General features: G+C 49.2%; 5 protein-coding genes and 1 pseudogene across 5 annotated transcripts in view; 2 read left to right on the plus strand and 4 right to left on the minus strand.

Annotated features, from left to right (window-relative positions):
- The window catches only part of LOC149278937 (enoyl-CoA hydratase, mitochondrial-like), a 121,487-nt gene that overhangs the window by 50,013 nt on the left and 48,878 nt on the right, over window positions 1-22,596 (minus strand). The gene's annotated exons all lie outside the window — the stretch shown is intronic.
- Window positions 13,318-21,816, minus strand: LOC149278946 (histone H1 pseudogene; annotated as a pseudogene).
- Window positions 17,484-17,876, minus strand: LOC149278947 (histone H2A type 2-B-like). Its single transcript, XM_089501535.1, has one exon. It carries the CDS (start codon window positions 17,874-17,876, stop codon window positions 17,484-17,486), a length of 393 nt encoding a protein of 130 aa, XP_089357661.1.
- Window positions 18,227-18,607, plus strand: LOC149278948 (histone H2B 1.1-like). The gene has a single exon (XM_089501539.1). The coding sequence runs from the start codon at window positions 18,227-18,229 to the stop codon at window positions 18,605-18,607; it is 381 nt and encodes a 126-aa protein (XP_089357665.1).
- Window positions 19,375-19,686, minus strand: LOC149278949 (histone H4). Its single transcript, XM_089501561.1, has one exon. It carries the CDS (start codon window positions 19,684-19,686, stop codon window positions 19,375-19,377), a length of 312 nt encoding a protein of 103 aa, XP_089357687.1.
- Window positions 20,342-20,752, plus strand: LOC149278950 (histone H3). Its single transcript, XM_089501546.1, has one exon. It carries the CDS (start codon window positions 20,342-20,344, stop codon window positions 20,750-20,752), a length of 411 nt encoding a protein of 136 aa, XP_089357672.1.

Below are 22,596 nucleotides of genomic sequence, written 5' to 3' on the forward strand. Positions count from 1 at the left end.
AAACCAACCTCCTTTGCGCCACTCCCTACACCAAGCCCGCATCTGCTTTCAAAGATGCCTAGCCTTTATTAATCAAACCTCTCTACTGCATCAAGTACCTTAAGCTTCTGCCTCCCTCACCTCCACGTGATCGCTTTCGACGATCCCTCATTTACCACTAGGTGGCAGCATATCGCTGTAAATAAACGCCAAACGGCGGCCAAGATAAAGGCGGGCTTTTAGCTGTCGCCGTATCGCTGTTAACGGTCAGCCAGTACACAGTTTCACTAGGTAGGAGGCTGAACAAAAGAGAGGAGAAGAAATAAATAAAAAAAGAACCGCAGCTAACGAATACATGACCGATTCGAGCATTTAATTTAAATAAATTTAAAAAAGATAACGTTCCACACCGAAGTCTCTTGATCAAAGGCTGGCTTTTTCAAACCATCGTCCTAGCCTATGAAAAAGAGGGGCGTGATTAAGCGTATCCAATCACATTTACCGCTACCCTATAAAGGGGTTGAGTTGGCCACAGAATCGTTACAGTTACGTTATATTTGTCGGTGAATCGTATCCGCACGCGTCAGTATGGCTCGCACCAAGCAGACAGCCCGTAAGTCCACCGGAGGAAAGGCTCCCCGGAAGCAGCTGGCGACCAAAGCTGCGAGGAAAAGCGCTCCGGCTACCGGGGGCGTGAAGAAGCCACATCGCTACCGCCCGGGCACCGTAGCTCTAAGAGAAATCCGTCGTTACCAGAAGTCTACGGAGTTGCTTATCCGAAAACTGCCTTTCCAGCGGCTGGTCCGTGAGATTGCTCAAGACTTCAAAACCGATCTACGTTTCCAGAGTTCTGCTGTCATGGCTCTCCAGGAAGCCAGCGAGGCTTCCCTGGTGGGGCTTTTCGAAGACACCAATTTGTGCGCTATTCACGCTAAGCGGGTTACTATCATGCCAAAAGACATTCAGCTGGCTCGCAGGATCAGAGGTGAACGTGCCTAAGTAAACGCTGTGTGGGCGAACGCGATCTCCCCACAGCCCCCACACAGGCTCTTTTAAGAGCCACCACATTGTCACTCAAACGAGCTTGTTTCCCTTCGCATGCACGAAATTAACCCTGTTGTTCGCGCCCAAGCTTGAAACATCTCACACAATTATCCCACTACCGAACGAGCCGTTGAGCGGCCGAGTCCCCGGCTGGACATAACGAGTAACGGCAAAGCACAATCTTTAAGCCCGCCCCTTATCTCTATTCTGTTACGGACAGGGCTCCGAGCGAGAGCGCTGGCCGAATATGTCAATCTACGCACAAGTATGGGGCTAGGCTTTCAGCGGGAGGCCCACATAGCCGCGGCCGGGTGATTAAACGCTTTTTTCCTTTTTCGGAGGATATGGTGGTTCTGAAAAGAACCTTTTGTGAAGAAATAAGTGGGAAAGCACACACCAGAGGCGCTCCAAAACCCATGCCCCCCCTCCTCATTTTTTCGAGGCTGCCTTTTTAGCCTTGGGCTTTGCGGGGCTTTTGGCTGCCTTGGGCTTTTGACCGCCTTGGGCTTTGCGGGGCTTTTGACTGCCTTGGGCTTTGTGACCTTCTTAGCTGGGCTCTTGCCAGCTTTCTTCGCCTTAATCTTTGACTTCTTGGGACTTGGCAGCGGCCGACGGTTTCTTGATCTTTTTCGGGCTTTTCTTCACTCCTGCAGGGGCTTTCTTGGGAGACTTCTTAGGGGTTACTTTTTTAGGCTTTACGGGAGTTTCCTTCTTCTTTGATGTCTTCTCTCTGCTCTCCGGCTGCTTCTTGTTCAGCTTGAAAGAGCCAGAGGCACCGCTTCCTTTCAGCTGGATCAGGGTCTCTTTAGACACCAGACCCTTGAGAGCGAGCTTCAGGCGGCTGTTATTCTTTTCTACGTCGTAGCCGCCAGCAGCGAGTGCTTTTTTAAGAGCTGCGAGAGACACTCCGCTGCGCTCCTTGGACGCAGAGACTGCTTTCACAATAAGCTCGGAGACACTGGGACCGGACTTCACAGAACGGCTTTTTGCAGCTGCCGGTTTCTTCGGCTGTTTCTTCTTGGCAGAGGTTTCTGCCGGCGGAGGCGCCGGGGAAGGAGCTGTCTCGGCCATCTCAATGCCTGGATCCCGCCACGAAAGAGTTGCAATCGCACGTAAACACGGGGTTAAACCGCCAGAAGTTTGGCTTTTATAGACGAGCTGCCGCACATTCATTGGTTCATGAGCGGTAGCCTGCGAGTCTATGATTGGACGCCGTTTCTAAAACCTCCCCATGCTGCCGGGGCATCGCTGGATTTGCATTCAGGGGAAGAGGGGGGGGTGGAAATGAAAATATACTTACCGTTTGCGCGTAAACGTCTCATCACACTTCTAATTCAAAGCAGTTGAATTTCCTACACCAAGCAGCCCCCACCCCCCCCCCGGAAAAAATAAAAAACTGCCAGGGAACAGCACCCAAGAGGTGTGAAATAATAAATAAATAAAATAATGAATACAGATAATTAATAAAATAAATTATTTCATTTCACCTATTAAATATTAATTTACCCTTAAACTTAATCTATAAATTTATATAACCCAATCATTAATTATTATTAATTATTATATTAAGAATAGCCTAATATTTATACATTAAAGAATAACATTACAAATGATGAATATTTTTAACTAATAATAATCAATTAAATAATTTAAAATAAATTGTATTTCTACTGTTAGTGTCTGGCTGCCTGCCGGTCTTAGGACTCGTAGTTGACAGGAGTTTACTTAGGGGTTATTTATTATTAACATATTATATTATTTATTTATTATTCAAAATAATAAAAGTAATTATTAAGATTAGGTTTTGTCTTATCAGGACGTTTTATGTGCGAGAGTGTGTTTGTGTGTATTAGCGCGTGAGCATACGTCAGTGAGGAAAGGGTTATGCGTGAGAATGTGTTTGTGTGCATGCACCACTGCGTATTAATGATGTATATACTATTTCTTTAACGTGAGTGCGTGTGTATAGAACTAGAAAGGGACAATAACAGGAAAGATCCTTGTGAATTGTGTGTGTGTGTGTGTGTGCTTGTGTGAACTCTGTAAAACACAGCTTTACATCTATGATCATATAGACTGACCTCTGTATAATAACACACAGCCTGACTTCTATACAAAACCCCCTGACCTCTGTATAGTAACACACAGACTGACTTATGATTATACGTTAATATTGGGGGCCCAGAGCAGCAGACTAGCGTGCCCCCCTCCCACTGCCCTGTAATCAGCCCTTCGAAGCCTGTATTTTTGTGACAGGGGGAGCCGGCACCAGACTTACTGAAGAGGGCGGGGCTTCCTCTTCAGCAGCCGGCACCAATACGGAGACAGGGGAGGGACTATCTAGCCGTCTACTACCGCTCTCATTCTCCTAGCCCCTCCCCCGAGTGTCTGTTTGGATCAACCCCTTCCTTTCTTGTGTCTTCTGGAGATCCCAGATCTGCTCAAGGCAAGAAAAAGTTGGAGGAGGGAGAGAGCGGATGGACGTGAAATTACATTTTTAATATATTTTTTAAATAACATTTTAAATGGATTCGTGCCTTGAATAGGGAGCTGAGTCCCGCTCCTTAGGTATTTAGTTTCTTGTTGTTCTTGTTGAGTACTTTGATGGTTTTGGCAGCAGTCCCGGTGTCCTTGTTGCGGTTTGGCAGCAGTCCCGGTGTTCTTGTTGCGGTTTGGCAGCAGTCCCGGTGTTCTTGTTGCGGTTTGGCAGCAGTCCCGGTGTTCTTGTTGCGGTTTGGCAGGAGTCCCGGTGTTCTTGTTGCGGTTTGGCAGCAGTCCCGGTGTATTGATTGGTTGCGGTTTGGCAGCTGTCCAGGCGTTCATTGACTTGGTTTTGTGATAAATGAATGCCGGCGAGGAGAGGGTGCCGAACGTTCCTTTAATTGTCACGTAACAGGAGGGGACGCTTCTCCGTGCGGATTGAGAAAGCTCACACAGCTCCCTGACTGCGACTCGGATGATTGACTGCCACGCGGGGGCCACTCTCCCACAGCTTCCTGACGGCCACTCGCCCCCCCCTCCAGAAGGCCACTCGGGGGCCCCCACCCACAGCTTCCAGACTGCCATTTGGGGGCCCATATCCCAATGATTCCAGGGGGCCACCCGGGGGCCCCCTCCAAACGGCCAATGGGGGAACCCCCTCAAATTGCTTCCGGACTGCCACTCGGGGCCCCCCCTCCCAAGGATTCCAGACTGCCACTTGGGGGCCCCCCTCCCACAGCTTCCGGACTGCCACTTGGGGGCCCCTTCTCACCGCTTCCTGGCCTCATAATGTGTATTTATACCAGCAATGTATTATATATATAAATAAAGTTAGTTCCATTTATATGTGATGGCTCAGAGTAGTAGTATTGTTCGATAAATAAATTACACTGACATACTATATACAGTGCTGCAGAGTATGTTAATGTATTCTGTTACAGTATTATATAATTGTGGCATATTTGTTACATTGTGCATTCTATTTGATAATGTCATATATATATATTCATTGTCGCTTCCCAATGTTATTTCTTTGATTTACTGTAAAAGTTATGCCATAGTTAGTAAAGGCAGACAGATGCCCAGACTCTTCTTTAATTCTCTGATCAGGCCCCAGTTACCCCTGCATTCCTGTGAAAATATGTTGTCGTTCCATGTCAGTAATGTCACAGAGCTGGCTAGTACGACCGACTACCTCCGCTGACTTGTGCTCCCTTAGCCTTGGACAACACTCCCTTCCCAGATTCCCCAGTCACTAGCAGTGTAGGGTATATAAAAATGAAGAACACTTTATTTTTTACACACATGGCTAGATATAGCCAGCAAAGCGAACATTAACATAAACAGTCAGGTATTGGATTACAACGGCTACAGAACCGGCCCCCTTAATCTGGGTAATTTGGACTCCCAGGGGCAATAGGGCCATTAAAGTGATTAACAATACAATGGGGTCTCCACCTCCACTATATATTATTGGCCAAAGAAAAGAATGGTTTGGCCGGTGTCAGACAATTCTTGCGTGAAAAGAGTTAAAATGCTAGCGTGTTAAATGTCCATGGGTTTTCTAGTGTTTTTATTTTAAAATGTATGATTTGATGGGTAAATTGAATTGGCCGGGTTCAACAATGTCCCAAATAACACGGGGGGCAGTGACCACACGTCACATTTCCAATTTGAAAAATGCACACCTCTCAAATGTGGCCTTTTAACCCCCCAGACGAGGACAACAGTCCCACTCGCCAGGGCAGGGAGGCAGGGTCCATAATCTGTGGGTAGCAGGCCTGCGTTCGGTCCTCTCCAGGGGCCCCAGTGATGGACCCTTCCGTCACACACTCCATCACACTGTTGAGGTGTAAATATACTAAGTATGCATATGCAAGTATGCAAGAGTTCAGACTTTGGAAATTGAGAAACAATTTCTTTTTAGTGCCTGGATTAACTAGCAAATCCGGCAACACTGAAATCTGGTACAGAAAAAGATAGTAAATATTTTAGTTATCCCACCGCTGCCACCACATATGTCACGGTCAGGACTACTTGCCAAGCTGTGACGGTGTGGAGGGTGTGGGCATGAACAGAGCCGGCCTTAGGTGTTCCGGCGCCCTGTGCAAACTACTCCTCTGGCGCCCCCCCTCTGCCCCTTCAAACTACCCCCCCTCTGCCCCTTCAAACTACCCCCCTCTGCCCCTTCAAACTACCCCCCCTGTCCCTTCAAACTACCCCCAACTCTGCCCCTTCAAACTACCCCCCCCTGTGCCTTCAAACTACCCCCCTCTGCCCCTTCAAACTACCCCCCCTCTGCCCCTTCAAAAACTACCCCTTCAAACTACCCCCCCTGCCCCTTCCTTCAAACTATCCCCCCCGCTCTCCCTACTTCTCCTTATCCTAACTTACCTTGAGGAGTCCTGCCGGCATTTCATAGTGAGCGCCGGAATAGTCCGGCGCTCAACATGAGATGCCGGCACCGCAACGGAGTCACGGAGAGTAAGGGGCGTCGAGTGGTTGCTGAGAACTTCACGAGCAACCGCTCGGCGCCCCTGCCCGGGACATAAATGAAAACATTGTTGGTTTTTTTAACTTTATTTAACATCCTCCATGTTAAATAAAGTAAAAAAAAACTTAATTTAACATGGAGGATGTTAAATAAAAAACAACAACAAAAAAAACCAACTATGTTTTCATTTAGGTGCAGAGGGGGCGGCAGCGGACCCCGCGGCGGCATCGGAGGAGGACCCCGCGGCGGCGTAGGAGGACTCCGCGGCGCCCCCTGGAGTGTGGCGCCCTGTGCGGTCGCACAGGTCGCACACCCCAAAGGCCGGCCCTGGGGAGGAAGTGGTTAATAGCACCAGTCCTCTGTATTTACTATCTTCACCACTTAACAAGGCATCAGTTATACCAAATGAACCCCCAAATCCTGCCTTTATCCCCTCAGGTAGTCTGCCACCACTCACGATTTTGATACCGGATTTGTGAGAAATCCGAACTAGAACATTTATCTCTCTCTATATATATCAACCCACCACGTATTTGCCCGAATATAGGCCGCACTCCCCCCCCTTTAAGTCTTTAAAGTGGGGGTGCGGCCTATATTCGGGGTCTAGCGCCCGACGCCCGGGACATGCGTCCCGTTATGATACAGATCCCCCGCAGCGGTGCAGGGGACCTGCATTCTACTCTCTGATACGCTCAGACAGCCTCCCCTGCCGGAGGTTGTTTATGCTCGCGTCGCCGCAGCCGGTGAACATCTGTGTGATGTACGTTAACAATCTTCCTTTCCGGTACTTCCCGCGGCGGAGGGGGTAGAGTGGCAGCAAATCTCGGGAAGGGGGGGATAGAGTGGCAGCATATCTCGGGGGTGGCAGAATTTTTTTTCTTTAAAAAAGCACCAAATTTTTAGGGTGCGACCAATACGGTATATATCCTCTAGAACTTAATAACAATACGGTAACGTGTTATCCTCTCTTAGGGTTTGTGGATATCTATACTAGAGCCAGAGCCGGCCTTAGGTGTTCTGGCCCCTGTGCGGACTACTCCTCTGATGGCCCCCCATCCCCCAAAAAGAAAGGAAACTCCCCTTTCTCACTATCTATCCCCTCTCCCCCTTTATCACTATCTACCACCTCTGCCCCATCTCACTATCAACCACCTCTGGCTCTGGCTTCACAGCTGAGCGCTAGAATATGACATCATATTTTGGTGCTCAGCATGAAACGCCGGCACCGGACGGAGTCACGGAGAGTGAGGGGCACCGAGCGGTTGCTGAAAACTTCACGAGCGACGCTCGGCACCCCTGCCCAGGACTTAAATTAAAACATTGGGGAGGTTTTTTGTTGTTAAATATGTTAAATAAAGTTAAAAACTGTATTTAACATGGAGGATGTTAAATAAAGTAAAAAAAAAAAACAAACAAACTAAAAAAACAATGGTTTAATTTAAGTCCCGGCCACACAGGTCGTACACCCCTAAGGCCGGCCCTGACTAGAGCCCAAAGACAGACTTGGATTATGAATATTTTAATAACAAAAAGACAAAGATTACACAGTGCCACAATTACAAAAAAACAAGACGTACAAAAGAAAAACAAAATGGCAAACAGTTCTTAAAACGATGGGACTTAAACACAGGACCCTCACTCACGGGTTTCTTCAATAAGCCGGCCTGTGGGTACTCGTTAAGTCCAGATGGTTTCTTATGATGTTGTTCCGATCAGAGTTTATCGTGAAGTTCTGCTTTGAGGTCGCTGCATTGCCCCTAAATCAGATTCTGTTTCAAGAAAACATCCCTCTGACCACATGGCCAATTAGATGACACCTTTTCCAAGAATTGGTTCCCATCTTTGATGTGCCAATAAGTTATGGTGGGGTAAAGGTGATGGAAAACCCCTCCACTTAAGATAGGAATGGAATTCCTACGACTAAGGATCCTTATCAGTTAGGCCATGAATCACCACAGGGGTCCTGGGAAGATGACACCTCTTGCCAGATCAGATATGGAGGGCATGTACAAAGAAACTGATTTAGATCAACATTGCTAACACAAAGGAATTAACCACCTCTGCTGGATTATCCTTCCATGTATCCACTACATTATATGAGTTAATCATGACAGCTACACTTCCGTATACTAGAGTGCTGACGAGGTTCCTGATAGGCTGTATTTCCTGTTAATCCAAGTCTATGTCCGGTGACTATGGGCAGAGGGAAGCAACGTCTGGCGGGTGTACCTAACCTGTTTATAAGCCCGTGTGTTTCCCAAATAAAGAGTCCCCGTTTTGCCTCACTACGAGTCTCGTCTTGCTATTTAGTTAAGCCTCGGTGCTGCCCTTATCAGGGCCACCGAGCCCCGCAATGGCCGTACCACATTAAACCGGTGTTTTCGGGGGTGATCCTGAAGGAGCGGCGGCGATCCCCGGGTGCCGATAGCTCGGGGTCCTGAGTATATCCTGTCCAAAAGGTTAGGCGATCAGTCGAAGGGACCCCGAGCGGCAGCAGTTCAAAGTTTCCGTGACGGACCGTGACGGACCGTGAGATACCCCACGGGTGGTGGGGGCACGGACCAGGGGTGGTTCGGGGAAGAGGCCTCCTATGGATTACCGGCTGCTGGGGCTGCTAGGAGAGCAGAGATCAGCCGGCGTGGTAATCGAGGTTGGTAACTTGTTTCTGGCTCTTCATCAAGGTATCAGCTACATCTTTAGAGAGACCTTGTGACGGAACGTCCTGTGCCCCAGACTGCACACATCCGCCAGCCAGCTCCTTCCCTCTCCCAGTCAGCGGACACGCTGTGGCTGTCCGAAGAAAGCAGTCACAGACCAGCACTTCCCTCAATCATGAGACAGGACTTCATGCTTTGAGGTTAAAACAGAACTCTCCTTTTATTACACACAGAATTTATATACAATCTCAATTCAATGAGCACCGAACCCAACCCCCAATCCCATCAGCCATATCCCATCACAAATCCCATCAGCCACATCCCATCACAAATCCCATCAGTTTCCAGGGGATGTATCGGGTGAGAAGATTAAGAGATACAATGGGTTTCCCCCACCTGTGTTATCCCCCCTGTAGTGCAGGTGCCGCCTGGGCAGACAGGGCTGTGCTGGCTGATTAAGAGCCCCAGCCGGATTACAGGATCGTCTCTTTGAAGGTTGGAGCTGCAGCTACATTCAAACAGGTTACAAATAAATAGAATAATAATAACTAGACTTGGGCACCAGGGGGCTCTTCGTGTTCGTCTTCGTGCTCGTCTTCGGCAAAAAAAACAACTTCGTATTCCGCGAATATTCGCCTGGTCCTGTCTTCTCTTCGGCCGAATATTCGCGGACATTCTTCGTGTTCGGGTTTTCTTCGTTTTCCCCGGTTAAGGGGTTAAAACGGGGTTAAAGCCGCTCTGGCACCAGGAGTTTAAATGTCCGTATGAGCAACTCTATTAGCAGTCAGAAGTGGGCTCGTCTGCCATTGGTTGATGGCAGACGAGCCCCCTGCTGGCGACCAACAGGGTCGCTCGTACAGACTGTTAAACTCCTGGTGCCGTAATTGTCCGGCAGATCCCGCTGGTCTCCCTGTTCTATCATTTATTAACTGATAGAACAGGGAGACCAGTGGGATGTGCCGGGTAAGTTGCAGCATTGGGATTTTAAAAGTCTGTACAGACTTTTAGGCTCCTGGTGCTGTAACTTACCCGGCACATCCCACTGGTCTCCCTGTTCTATCAGTTAAATGTCCGTACGAGCGACCAGTAAAGTCGTTCGTACGGACATTTAACTGATAGAACAGGGAGACCAGCGGGATGTGCCGGGTAAGTTGCAGCATTGGGGTTTTAAAAGTCTGCACGAGCGACTCTGTTGGTCGCTCGTGCAGACTTTTAAAACCCCAATGCTGCTACTTACCCGGCACATCCCACTGGTCTCCCTCCTTGTTCTATTAATTAAATGTCCGTACGAGTGAACAATAAAGTCGCTCGTACGGACATTTAACTAATTGAACAGGGAGGGAGATCAGTGGCATCGGCAGGGTAAGTTGCAGCATTGGGGTTTTAAAACCCCAATGCTGCAATTTACCCTGCCGACACCACTGGTCTCCCTCCCTATTCAATTAGTTAGTATGTGCCGGGTTCAATGTCCGTACGAGCGACCAATAAAGTCGCTCATACGGATATTTAACTAATTGAACAGGGAGGGAGATCAGTGGCATCGGCAGGGTAAGTTGCAGCATTGGGGTTTTAAAACCTCAATGCTGCAACTTACCCGGCACATCCCACTGGTCTCCCTCCTTGTTCAATTAATTAAATGTCCGTACGAGCGACCAATAAAGTCCAATTGGTTGATGCCAGAGGAGGTCCCTGTAGGCGACCAATAGGCTCATTCGCACTGCCCTGTAACCCGTGATGGCAAACCTGCGGATTTCCACTTCCGGGAACTGCCGCGATGCCGCGAAGCCAAGATAAGTTGGAAGAGGGGGGGGAGAATGGTAGACGAAGACGAAGACAATCACGAAGATCTTCGTGGTGTGTGTCTTCGTCTTCGCCTACGTTTTACCGCCGCCGTCTTCTCTTCGGCGTGTCTTCGGAACGAACACGAAAACGCACTCTTCGTGTTCGTTTCCATGTTCGCCCGAAGACGAATGCACAAGTCTAATAATAACAGTGAAGATGAGACATGGTTCTTCACAGACCTGCCTGAATTAAAGTCTCCCTTTCAGGAGCCAAACTGAAAGACTGAAACAGGCGGGATTTGGGTGGAGGACAGGCCGCTGCTGGAGCAGGTCTGGTTTGATCTCCAACCTTAGAGGGCTCTCTATGGACAGACGAATCAACTCCGGGTACCAAATCCTTTTGGGCCAGTCGGGAGCTATCAGAATCACCCGACATCTGTCCCAGGCGATGAGAGGAAGAGGGGGAAAGATATAACCCAGATCGAAGGCCCAAACCTGAGAAAAGGCATCCAGGGATGGCCTGCTGCTGACAGAGAATAAAACAGAGGGAGTTTCTTGTTGGCTGTAGTAGCCATGAGGTCGATCTCTGGAACTCCCCAGATCTTCGTGATCTGATGAAATGTCGCATAGCTCAGGCTCCACTCTCCTTGAAGAACAGAAGTTCTGCTTAGGAAATCTGCAGTGACGTTCTCCTTTCCATGGATGAAGACGGCCGAAAGGTGAGAAAGATGAAATTTGCCCCACTTCCCGATCTTCTGACGAAGACTTCCTAACTGAAGACTTCTCGTGCCACCTTGTTTGTTCAGGAAAGCCACTACCGTGCGATTGTCCGACAGAATTCTTACCGCTTTCCCTCGTAGCCTGGACTGCCATGAGAGGAGAGCTTTCCAAACTACCCGAAGTTCCAGCATATTGATTTGAAGATGGCGCTCGTGATTGGACCAAAAACCTTGACGGAATTCTTTGTCCATCGTAGCTCCCCAACCGGATAAACTGGCGTCCGTGGAAACGACTGTCCAAGAGGGCTCGGTCCAGACCAGACCTGAACCCAGCCTTTTCGCCTGAAGCCACCATCTGAGGGAAGAACGGACGCTGGGAGGAAGAGAGACCTTCCTTGAAAGTGCCGGAACGGATCGATTCCATGACTTCAGGATGAGACATTGTAGAGGACAGATATGCAGAAGCGCCCATGCCACGGCAGGCCTTGTAGAAACCATCAGTCCAAGTAGTCACATGAGAAGCCGTAGACTGGAAAGACGTCTGGAAAGAATCAAGCTGGTAAGGCTGATAATGTTCTGAATTTTGTTCTCCGGCAGAAAAATCTTTTGACACGTAGTGTCCAGGATAAACCCCAGGCAGGGAATTATTCTGGTGGGAAGCAGGTGGGATTTTCGAAAATTGACAATCCATCCCAAATCCTGAAGCATGGAAACAGTCCTGTGAATCTGTTGAGACTCAGCTGATAGAAGCCAGTCGTCTAGGTATGGGACTACCTTGATTATTTCCTGAGGAAAGCCACGACCCCTGATAGTAGTTTCGTAAAACTACTACTCGGTGCTGAAGCGAGACCGAAAGGAAGGGTCTGGAACTGCAAATGACGAATCCCTGATGTAGACGGAATGGCCACCCGAAGGAACCTCTGAGAATCTTGCTTGTTGGGAACATGGAGATAGGCGTCTTGAAGATCGAGAGTAGCCAGGAAATCCCCTTCGGAAAGAAGTTCCACGGTGGATTTGATAGATTCCATCCTGAACTTCCTGGAACTCACTAATTGATTTAGAAACTTGAGGTCTATGATAAGCCTGAAGTCTCCTGATGGTTTGGGAACCACGAAGATGTGGGAGTAAACACCTCTTCCTCTTTGGGCAGCAGGCACTGGGATAAGTACTTGTTTCTTGACAAAATCCTGCACCAGATCCAAAAGCGCCTTTCTCCTGGAAGGATCCGCGGGAGGTGTAGACATCATAAAACGCTCTGGGGGAGTGCTGACAAGCTCCAGACCGTACCCTCTGGAAATGATCCCCAGGGTCCAAAGGTCTGGACAAACAAGAGCCCAAAGGTGGAAAAAAAATTCTCAGCCTGCCCCCTACCGCACAACTCCTGGCGTCAAGGTCTCTTAGCGGCTCCATCTTCATGTTTAGATGGGAAGGGTCTGCCCCTACCACGAAACCGAGCCTGGGGTCGGAATCTTGACCTCTGGAGGACCTGAACGAACAATTTGGACGAAAACGAGGTAAGGGTTTACGTTTAGGCAAGAAGTACTTATCCCCAGTAGCCTTTTCCAATAAAGTTTCCAGCTCTTTCCCAAACAGATCTTTGCCAGAAAAGGGAATCCCGCACAAATGTGTCACATAAAAAAATCAGCAGCGCTCTTCACATCTGAGATGCCACGGAGGATATCCTCTTCTCCTGCACCACTTAGGATATCATCTTCAATTTGTTGAAGCCATAAGCGCATAGTCCTAGCTACTGAGGCTGCTGCAATGCCTTGCCTAAAGATAGCTGCTGAGGCTTCAAAAGATCTCTTAGCTGCCCCTTCTGCCTTCCTATCCATGGGATCCGATGCCACTGGAGCATCAACTTTGGGAGTTGAATGAACAGAGCTCAGATAAATCGTCTGGAAAAGGAAAGAGTCTGGACACCCTTTTAGAGGTAGTTCTAAAAGAGCCTTCTTTCCGGAGCCTTCCACTGGTCAGTGATCAGGGCCGGCCCGACAATGGAGCCGAGTGGGAGGGAGGGAGGGAGAGGAAGGGTAGATAATGGGGGGGGGGGCAGGGACGGAGAGAGAGGAAGGGTAGATAAGGGGAGGGGGGGGCGGCATTTTAAAATTCGCCCTAGGCGGCATTTTGCCTTGGGCCAGCCCTGTCAGTGATTATGGATTTTAAGGTTTCATGAATAGGAAAAACCTTAGGTTTCTTAAAGGAGCCCTGGTTTGTCTTTTGGCTGCTCTTCTTCCAGATCCAGAACAGCCCTTACGGCAGTAACCAGCTTGTTTACTTCTTCTGCTGGAAAGAAGAAGGATTCTTCCGATAGTTCCCCATCTTCTAGGGATTTGGGATCTTACATCTGCCATTCCTTTTCAGAATCTGAAGTGTAAGGATCCTGACCAGAGGGCCGGAACCCAGGCCGAGGGTCTAGGCTGAGGTAAAGAAAACATAACAGAGGTTTTAATCTGCTGAAACGTGGACTGAAGCTCAGCCTTCATCCATTCCTTGAATTCTGAAATGGACTCCTCTCTGGCTTTGAGGCAGGATGAGCAAAATTTCCTAGAGGCGTCAGACATTGTAGCCTTGCAGTTTTTACAGGCAAAATGTTTCATCTTGGATGCAGCCTTCCTAGGTGCTGGTGATTCTTCAGGGAGGTCTGGCTTATCTAGTGACATCCTGATAATAAAGGATAGGAGAAGGTTAAAACAAAAAGAAAAAACAAACGCAGACAAATTCCCATAGACTCATAACCTACTTGGGTTAAGAGGCAGAAAACACCAGAACAGAAAATCTCAGGAAGCCAGGACTCTTCATCAGAAGAAAACTACAAACTAAAAGCAGTACAAGCTAATAAAAAACCTTACCAAACCAAGGGAAAAAGGTCCAGAAAACCGCCAAAAAACCTTCTCTGACCTGAGAGCTGCTTACAGATCTGCCCCCTTCCTGACCTCAGATGCCTCCTGGCAGACTGAGATGAAACCGGAAGCACGCCACCGCAAAGATCAGACGCTTCCTGTCTGAAATCGTCGGCAGACTGAAGCAGAGTCCCAGCGTTCTGCTTCCAGTTAGCCCGCCCAAGGGCTGCTAAAGGTAAGTAGGCTAGAGTCCTACCGAGGACCCTGAGTGAAGGAGCCTTTCCCTGCTCCGGTAAACAGGATCCTACCGAGGACCGGACCGGAGAGGGCTAAAATGGCCGAGAAACGCTTGCCCGCTACCCAAAGCGGGACTGCAGCGCTGGACAGGAGAGCTCTGCCACGAGCTCTGAAAACAACAAATGGGGGATGTACCTACACGGATAGGGCAGGAAAGAACTGTGGGTAAAAGGGAGGTTCTGGGGGTTTAAATCTTCCCTGCCCTATTCGGATAGACGGAGCTATCTCCTATGCTACCGGGAGTAACAAGGGAAATTTATCCTCACTCTCGTGGACTATGCCACCCGTTACCCCCCTAGATTTGCTTAGAGAGCACTGGCAGGGACCGAAGGGCCGACCATAGTAGAGTATGTGTTGGACATGGTCCAGGAAAACCTTCAAGTGGCGCAAGGTTGGCAGAAACGGTGGTACGACCGGACCGCCCCGGAGCCGCGCCTTTGAAGTAGGGCAGAAGGTCCTAGCGCTGAAACGATCCCGTCAGGATAAGCTGCAGGTGGTGTGGCAGGGATCGTATCGGGTGGTGAAGCAACTGTGCAACACCACCTACATGGTAGCTAAATGTGCAGACAGAAGGATCCAGCGAACCTTCCGTGTGAACATGTTGAAAGCCTACCAGGAGCGTCCCGAGGAAGTAGCAGTTATTTGCACCCCGGCGATAGATGACCCTGAGGGATTACCGTTGCCCCAGGTAACGTCGGGGACGAGGGAACTTGGCACGATATAGTTAGCGGTGCAGTTAGGGGAATTCCAGAAGGCCCAAGTTCACCAGCTGTTAGACCAGAGAGGCGGCTTACTCTCTGCCCTCCCCGGATGCACCACCACGTGGAGACTCCAGGGCAGACCCCGTTACGCCAAGCGGTGTACCGAGTTCCTGAGTCTGTCCGAGAAGGGATGTTAATGGAGATTAGGGAGATGCTCGATCTGAGAGTGATTGAGCCGTCCGAGAGCCCCTTGGCTTTTCCGGTAGTCCTAGTGCCTAAGAGAGATGGGACGACCCGGTTCTGTGTAGACTACCGCAGGCTCAATGACCGGACTGTGACTGACACGTACCCCATGCCCCGAGTAGATGATTTGTTACACCACATCTCTCGTGGTAAGAGAGATCGGCCTTCATCACCCCATTGGGACTATACCAATTTAGGGTAATGCAGTTTGGGTTGAAGAACGCTCCGGCGACGTTCCAAAGGATGATAGATCGACTCCTCGATGGCCTCCAGGACTATGCTTGCGCGTTGCAATCGGAGTTAGCCACCTAACCAAAGAAACAGCCCTAAGCCGACCCGTTGGGGTCTAGCCGGGTCTGTCACTGGAAACAAAGGGGGGAGTAATGTGATGGTTCCTAGAGTCACCCTACCCCTCAGTTAATGTTATCCAGTGACATGAAACTCTTTAATGTGTTATTAATAAAAATGTATATTATTGCCTTATTTTGTAAAAGTTTGCACACGGCACACTAAGGTCTGAGAGATAATCTAATAAAGATAATGTGTGCTCTTTATCTCCAAGATTTAGTGGTGCCGGTTGCCTATAGATTGCGGGGAATTATTGTCCTGAAGGGAGAAGTCGCTCTTGGTGGAGAGGGAGAACCTGAGGTCCCTGGTCGGTCCGTCACACCGACACTAGCGGAGCAGGGCTCACGAGCTGGTCCGGTGACCCTAGCTTCACGGCACCGCAGCCCGCCGAGGCGTAGCTGAGTACAGTGCCGTAATTGTCCTGAAAATGACAATTAGTAATCCAGCGGGTCCCTGAAGCATTAGACGAAACTAACGTTCCAGTGAAGTAACAGACTTTATTGGGGAAACACACAGGCTTATATACAGGTTAGGTGATAAAAAGGTCATAAATCAGGCACACATCTTCCCTCCCTGCCCAGACGGTCCGGCGCCACGCTTAGGCAACCGAGCCCCGCAATATCCGTAGGGACCCCGAGCGGCAGCAAATCGACGTTTCCCCGGGACAGCCGGCATTTGTACGATAGCCGCACCGCCTGATCGCCACCTCTCTAGCGGCTCCAGTGACAAGGGATCCCCAGTCTCTGCGAGGGTGTCTGGGCTACGAGAGCCGAAGTCCATGGGTAGAGCAGGTGATACATGGATGAGGTAGGACGGGAAGGGGAGCCGAGCGGCAGTAGGTTGACGCTTCCCCCGGGATGGACCGCGGGACAGCCGGCGTGGGTCCGATAGCCTCGCTGGGGCAGTTATGGTTAATGAGGGTATTTAGGGGCAGTAATGGTTAATGGGATGTTTAGGGTTAATTTAATGCTGAGGACTGAGGGGTTAATTTAATAAAGTTAACTAAAGGTGCAGTTAGAGGTAAAGCAATCTAAAGGTGGACAATCTAAGGGGAATCTAAATCCTGGGGGCAGTGAAAATTATTAATGTATTTATTTATATAAGTGTGGTGTCAGTGATATTCTCTGAATGGTTTGAATCTCTGAACGATTCTCTGCCTTCAGTGACATCGCTAGAGTAGGCAGGCAGGCAGGAGGGTTCATTGACCCTAATGAAAGGGGCGGGGCCAATCGTTAGTTTGACTGCAGGGAGGGACTGGGCAAAAGATTCGGATCATGAATCGGATCATTTCAATGAACGACTCGAAATGATCCGATTCACTTTACTGATCCGAACTTCGTATCACTACTTTGGGGTATATGAAGGGTTAATTCCTTCTTAGCAATTAAGCTTTCAGAGGCAAGGGAGATGTCTACAATGGAGCTACTCACGGGTCTCAGAGTGATTATCAAATTCATTAATTCGCTCCCCAGACCATTGCCAGCTACACGATCATCACAGCTGAGGGATTCCCCGGCTTCTGACACTTTAATTTGCGGTAAACCACAATTTCCTATGCAATGCTGCCACCGTGTGGTCGCACTTGCCCACCCACCTTTCTTGAGAATCATATTTATCCATTTAAGTGCTGGCAGCTTTGCCTCGAATTTTAACCCTGAAACGGACAGGGGGGGGTAGGGTGTATGATGTAGCCTGTATGAATGGTGTTTAGCCACCGTTAAGCTCAGCAACTAAACATCGGGCTGAACATCTGCAATGGAAAGCAGTTGCCTTTAAAGACGTTTGCAGCAAGTTTATAGCAAGGGAAGATATAGCTTGTTCCAGAGATTATGGGTGGCTCTGAAAAGAGCCTTTGGTGGTGTTGGCTAATTGCCCTGCGGTTACCGATTACTGCACTCACTTGCTCTTGGCAGGTTTGTGGCTCTCTGTCTTCTTGGGCAAGAGCACCGCCTGGATGTTGGGTAGAACACCTCCCTGAGCAATGGTGACCCCGCCGAGCAGCTTATTAAGCTCCTCGTCGTTACGAATGGCGAGCTGCAGGTGGCGAGGAATGATACGGGTCTTTTTGTTGTCGCGTGCAGCGTTACCAGCCAACTCCAGTATCTCAGCAGTCAGATACTCCAACACCGCTGCCAGATACACGGGTGCGCCGGCGCCTACTCTCTCGGCATAATTACCCTTGCGAAGAAGCCTATGCACACGGCCGACAGGGAACTGCAGACCAGCACGGGAAGAACGCGTCTTCGCCTTAGCGCGAACCTTTCCACCTTGTTTTCCTCTGCCAGACATGCTTTCGCTCGACAACCGACCACACAGCAAAGCGATTAAGAAGCACGTAACAAAGAAACGCCGCTCACTTACCCAGCTATTTGTAGCTTCCCCCCGTGACGCTATTCGTCACTGATTGGTTCCTTTCCAAAACAGCCAATCGGGTGGAAAGAGTCTGAGACACCAATCGGTGTAGGCACTGCGGTTCATGGGCGGCCGCATCTTCTCACGTGACAACCTCATCGAATCGGACGCGAGACAGTAGAACGGCCTTATTTGCATGCGGTGCCTATAAAGGGAAGGGCCCGGCGCAGTAATTTCAGTGTTAATCACGTTCTTTTGAATTGCGTGCGGAAACGAAAGCAGACACGATGCCTGATCCAGCGAAATCTGCGCCTGCTCCGAAGAAAGGCTCTAAGAAAGCTGTTACGAAGACCCAGAAAAAAGATGGGAAGAAGCGCAAGAAGAGCAGAAAGGAAAGCTACGCGATTTATGTGTACAAGGTACTGAAGCAGGTGCATCCCGACACTGGCATTTCCTCCAAGGCCATGGGCATCATGAACTCGTTTGTCAATGACATCTTTGAGCGCATTGCCGGGGAAGCTTCACGCCTAGCCCACTACAACAAGCGTTCCACCATCACTTCTCGGGAGATTCAGACTGCTGTACGCCTCCTCCTTCCTGGAGAGCTGGCCAAGCACGCTGTGTCAGAGGGCACCAAGGCTGTTACCAAATACACCAGCGCCAAGTAAAGTTCTCCTCGTTCTCTCACTTTATAAACAAAGGCTCTTTTGAGAGCCACCCACATGGTCCGTCTCAGAGCTATGTAAATGATCTAGCCCCTTTTGTCGGACTGCTAGGTCTGGGAAGAGCATTTGTGAGCATTGACAGGTGCTCCTCTCTCCACCAGGTAAGCTGGGGTATCGTGCCCATCGACCAGACTGCTTGGGAAGAGAAGCCCAAGGTAAAGGGGCTCCTGTGATGGCAACGACCTTTTCTCCTGCTGGGACCCAAGAGATTAACCCCTTCACCGCCAGACAGAACCAGCGTTGCAGAGAAGAAGGGGCTGCTTTACCACTGCGGCTAGCCGAAGCTGAGCTACATCGTGGGGCTATTGACTAAGCCATGACGCGGTAGTGTCGTGGGTAGGACAAGTGGCACACGGACAGGATAAGACATGAGGGGACGACAAAGGCATATTCAAAATCACACACATACTGAATTAAGATACACACCAGACGGAACCTACTAACCCCGGGCCGGCCCCCATTCAAGCCAGCCTTTGGAGGACACTAGCTGCCGATCCCAGCACATGTTCTGCAAACGGGCCCAACTCTCAGCACTCTGATCCTGCCAGTAACTCACTCTATAGCCAGACCCAGCCACTATTAAGCTGGTTATTTCAAGTTGTGCATAGAAAACCGCGGGCCGACACGGGGACAACATGATCATAGCCTAAGAGAGGGTGTGGGTGGCTCTGAAAAGAGCCGTTGGGTGTTCCAGTGACGAGTTAACAAGCTTACCCTCCGAAACCGTACAGAGTACGGCCTTGGCGTTTCAAGGCATACACCACGTCCATAGCGGTAACGGTTTTCCTCTTGGCATGCTCAGTATAAGTGACTGCGTCACGAATCACGTTCTCCAAAAACACTTTGAGCACACCGCGAGTCTCCTCATAGATCAGCCCAGAGATACGCTTTACACCTCCTCTGCGAGCCAAACGGCGGATAGCAGGCTTGGTGATACCCTGGATGTTATCCCGAAGCACCTTCCTGTGCCTCTTTGCGCCACCTTTTCCGAGTCCCTTACCTCCTTTGCCGCGGCCAGACATGATAAAGTTTTCTCCACAATTTCTACAGCACAATACTCGCCTACAGCCGACCAGCTTTCTTTTATGCGTACTGGACGGACCTGATGGGGAACTGCACCATAATGCCTCAAGGGGGCGTTGCTTTTTTTCATATATGCTTCACGTTGGTTGGCTGGAGAAGCTTACAAGTGTGCCTCAGACACCGATTGGCTATTTAGGAATATCAAAAGCCTGCCCGCGGGAGATCGCTTTCGACGATTCCTCATTTACCACTAGGTGGCAGCATATCACTGTAAATAAACGCCAAACGGCGGCCAAGATAAAGGCGGGCTTTTAGCTGTCGCCGTATCGCTGTTAACGGTCAGCCAGTACACAGTTTCACTAGGTAGGAGGCTGAACAAAAGAGAGGAGAAGAAATAAATAAAAAAAGAACCGCAGCTAACGAATAAATGACCGATTCGAGCATTTAATTTAAAAAAAAAAGATAACTCTCCACACCGAAGTCTCTTGATCAAAGGCTGGCTTTTTCAAACCATCGTCCTAGCCTATGAAAAAGAGGGGCGTGATTAAGCGTATCCAATCACATTTACCTCTACTCTATAAAGGGCTTGAGTTGGCCACAGAATCGTTACAGTTACGTTGTATCCGTCGGTGAAGCGTATCCGCACGCATCAGCATGGCTCGCACCAAACAGACAGCCCGTAAATCCACCGGAGGAAAGGCTCCGCGGAAGCAGCTGGCAACCAAAGCTGCGAGGAAAAGCGCTCCAGCTACCGGGGGCGTGAAGAAGCCACATCGGTACCGCCCGGGCACCGTAGCTCTAAGGGAAATCCGCCGTTACCAGAAGTCTACGGAGTTGCTTATTCGGAAGCTGCCTTTCCAGCGGCTGGTCCGTGAGATTGCTCAAGACTTCAAAACCGATCTACGTTTCCAGAGTTCTGCTGTCATGGCTCTCCAGGAAGCCAGCGAGGCTTACCTGGTGGGGCTTTTCGAAGACACCAACTTGTGCGCTATTCACGCTAAGCGGGTTACTATCATGCCAAAAGACATTCAGCTGGCTCGCAGGATCAGAGGTGAACGTGCCTAAGTAAACGCTGTGTGGGCGAACGCGATTTCCCCCACAACCCCCACAAAGGCTCTTTTAAGAGCCACCACATTGTCACTCAAACGAGCTTGTGTTTCCCTTCGCATGCTCGAAATTAACCCTGTTGTTCGCGCCCAAGCTTGAAACATCTCACACACTTATCCCACTACCGAACGAGCCGTTGAGCGGCCGAGTCCCCGGCTGGGCATAACGAGTAACGGCAAAGCACAATCTTTAAGCCCGCCCCTTATCTCTATTGTGTTACGGACAGAGCTCCGAGCGAGAGCGCTGGCCGAATATGTCATTCTACGCACAAGTATGGGGCTAGGCTTTCAGCGGGTGATTATCTGCTTTTTGTCTTTTTCGGAGGATATGATGGTTCTGAAAAGAACCTTTTGTGAAGAACTAAGTGGGAAAGCACACACCAGAGGCGCTCCAAAACCCACGCCCCCTCCTCACTTTCTGGGGGCTGCCTTTTTAGCCTTGGGCTTTGCGGGGCTTTTGACTGCCTTGGGCTTTGTGACCTTCTTAGCTGGGCTGTTGCCAGCTTTCTTTGCCTTAACAATCTTTGGCTTCTTGGGACTCTTGGCAGCGGCCGACGGTTTCTTGATCTTTTTCGGGCTTTTCTTCACTCCTGCAGGGGCTTTCTTGGGCGACTTCACAACCTTCTTAGGGGCTACTTTTTTAGGCTTTACGGGAGTTTCCTTCTTCTTTGATGTCTTCTCTATGCTCTCCAGCTGCTTCTTGTTCAGCTTGAAAGAGCCAGAGGCACCGCTGCCTTTCAGCTGGATCAGGGTCTCTTTAGACACCAGACCCTTGAGAGCGAGCTTCAGGCGGCTGTTATTCTTTTCTACGTCGTAGCCGCCAGCAGCGAGTGCTTTTTTAAGAGCTGCGAGAGACACTCCGCTGCGCTCCTTGGACGCAGAGACCGCTTTCACAATAAGCTCGGTGACACTGGGACCGGACTTCACAGGACGGCTTTTTGCAGCTGCCGACTTCTTCGGCTGTTTCTTCTTGGCAGAGGTTTCTGCCGGCGGAGGCACCGGGGAAGGAGCTGTCTCGGCCATCTCAATGCTTAGCTCGCACCACGAAAGACTTGCAATCACCCGTTAACACGGGGTTAAACCGCCAGAAGTTTGGCTTTTATAGGCAAGCTGCCGCACATTCATTGGTTCATGAGCGGTAGCCTGCGAGTCTATGATTGGACGCCGTTTCTGAAACCTCCCCATGCTGCAGGGGCATCGCTGGATTTGCATTCAGGGGAAGGGGGGAGGGGTTGAAAGGAAAATATACCGTTTGCGCGTAAACATCTCATCACACTTCTAATTCAAAGCAGTTGAATTTCCTACACCGTGCAGCCCCCCCACCCCGAAAAAAACCAAAAACTTCCAGCCAAGAGGTGTGAAATAATAAATAAATAAAATAATGAATACAGATAATTAATAAAATAAATTATTTAATATCACCTATTAAAGATTAATTTACCCTTAAACTTAATCTATAAATTTATATAACCCAATCATTAATTCTTATTAATTATTATATTAAGAATAGCCTAATATTTAAACATTAAAGAATAACATTAAAAATTATGAATATTTTTAAATAATAATAATCAATTAAATAATTTAAAATAAATTGTATTTCTACTGCTAGTGCCTGGCTGCCTGCCGGTCTTAGGACTCGTAGTTGACAGGAGTTTACTTAGGGGTTATTTATTATTAACGTATTATATTATTTATTTATTATTCAAAATAATAAAAGTAATTATTAAGATTAGGTTTTGTCTTATCAGGACGTTTTATGTGTGAGAGTGTGTTTGTGTGTATTAGCGCGTGAGCATACGT

The sequence above is a fragment of the Sceloporus occidentalis genome, unplaced genomic scaffold (assembly GCF_023333645.1).
Source record: "Sceloporus occidentalis isolate IW3139 unplaced genomic scaffold, rSceOcc1.0.p SCAF_176, whole genome shotgun sequence".
In the NCBI taxonomy this organism is placed as follows: domain Eukaryota; kingdom Metazoa; phylum Chordata; class Lepidosauria; order Squamata; family Phrynosomatidae; genus Sceloporus; species Sceloporus occidentalis.

Bases quoted from the DNA above. Each gene is read 5' to 3' on its own strand.
- LOC149278950 (XM_089501546.1), top strand. From the start codon at position 20,342: ATGGCTCGCACCAAACAGACAGCCCGTAAATCCACCGGAGGAAAGGCT.
- LOC149278949 (XM_089501561.1), bottom strand. From the start codon at position 19,686: ATGTCTGGCCGCGGCAAAGGAGGTAAGGGACTCGGAAAAGGTGGCGCA.
- LOC149278948 (XM_089501539.1), top strand. From the start codon at position 18,227: ATGCCTGATCCAGCGAAATCTGCGCCTGCTCCGAAGAAAGGCTCTAAG.
- LOC149278947 (XM_089501535.1), bottom strand. From the start codon at position 17,876: ATGTCTGGCAGAGGAAAACAAGGTGGAAAGGTTCGCGCTAAGGCGAAG.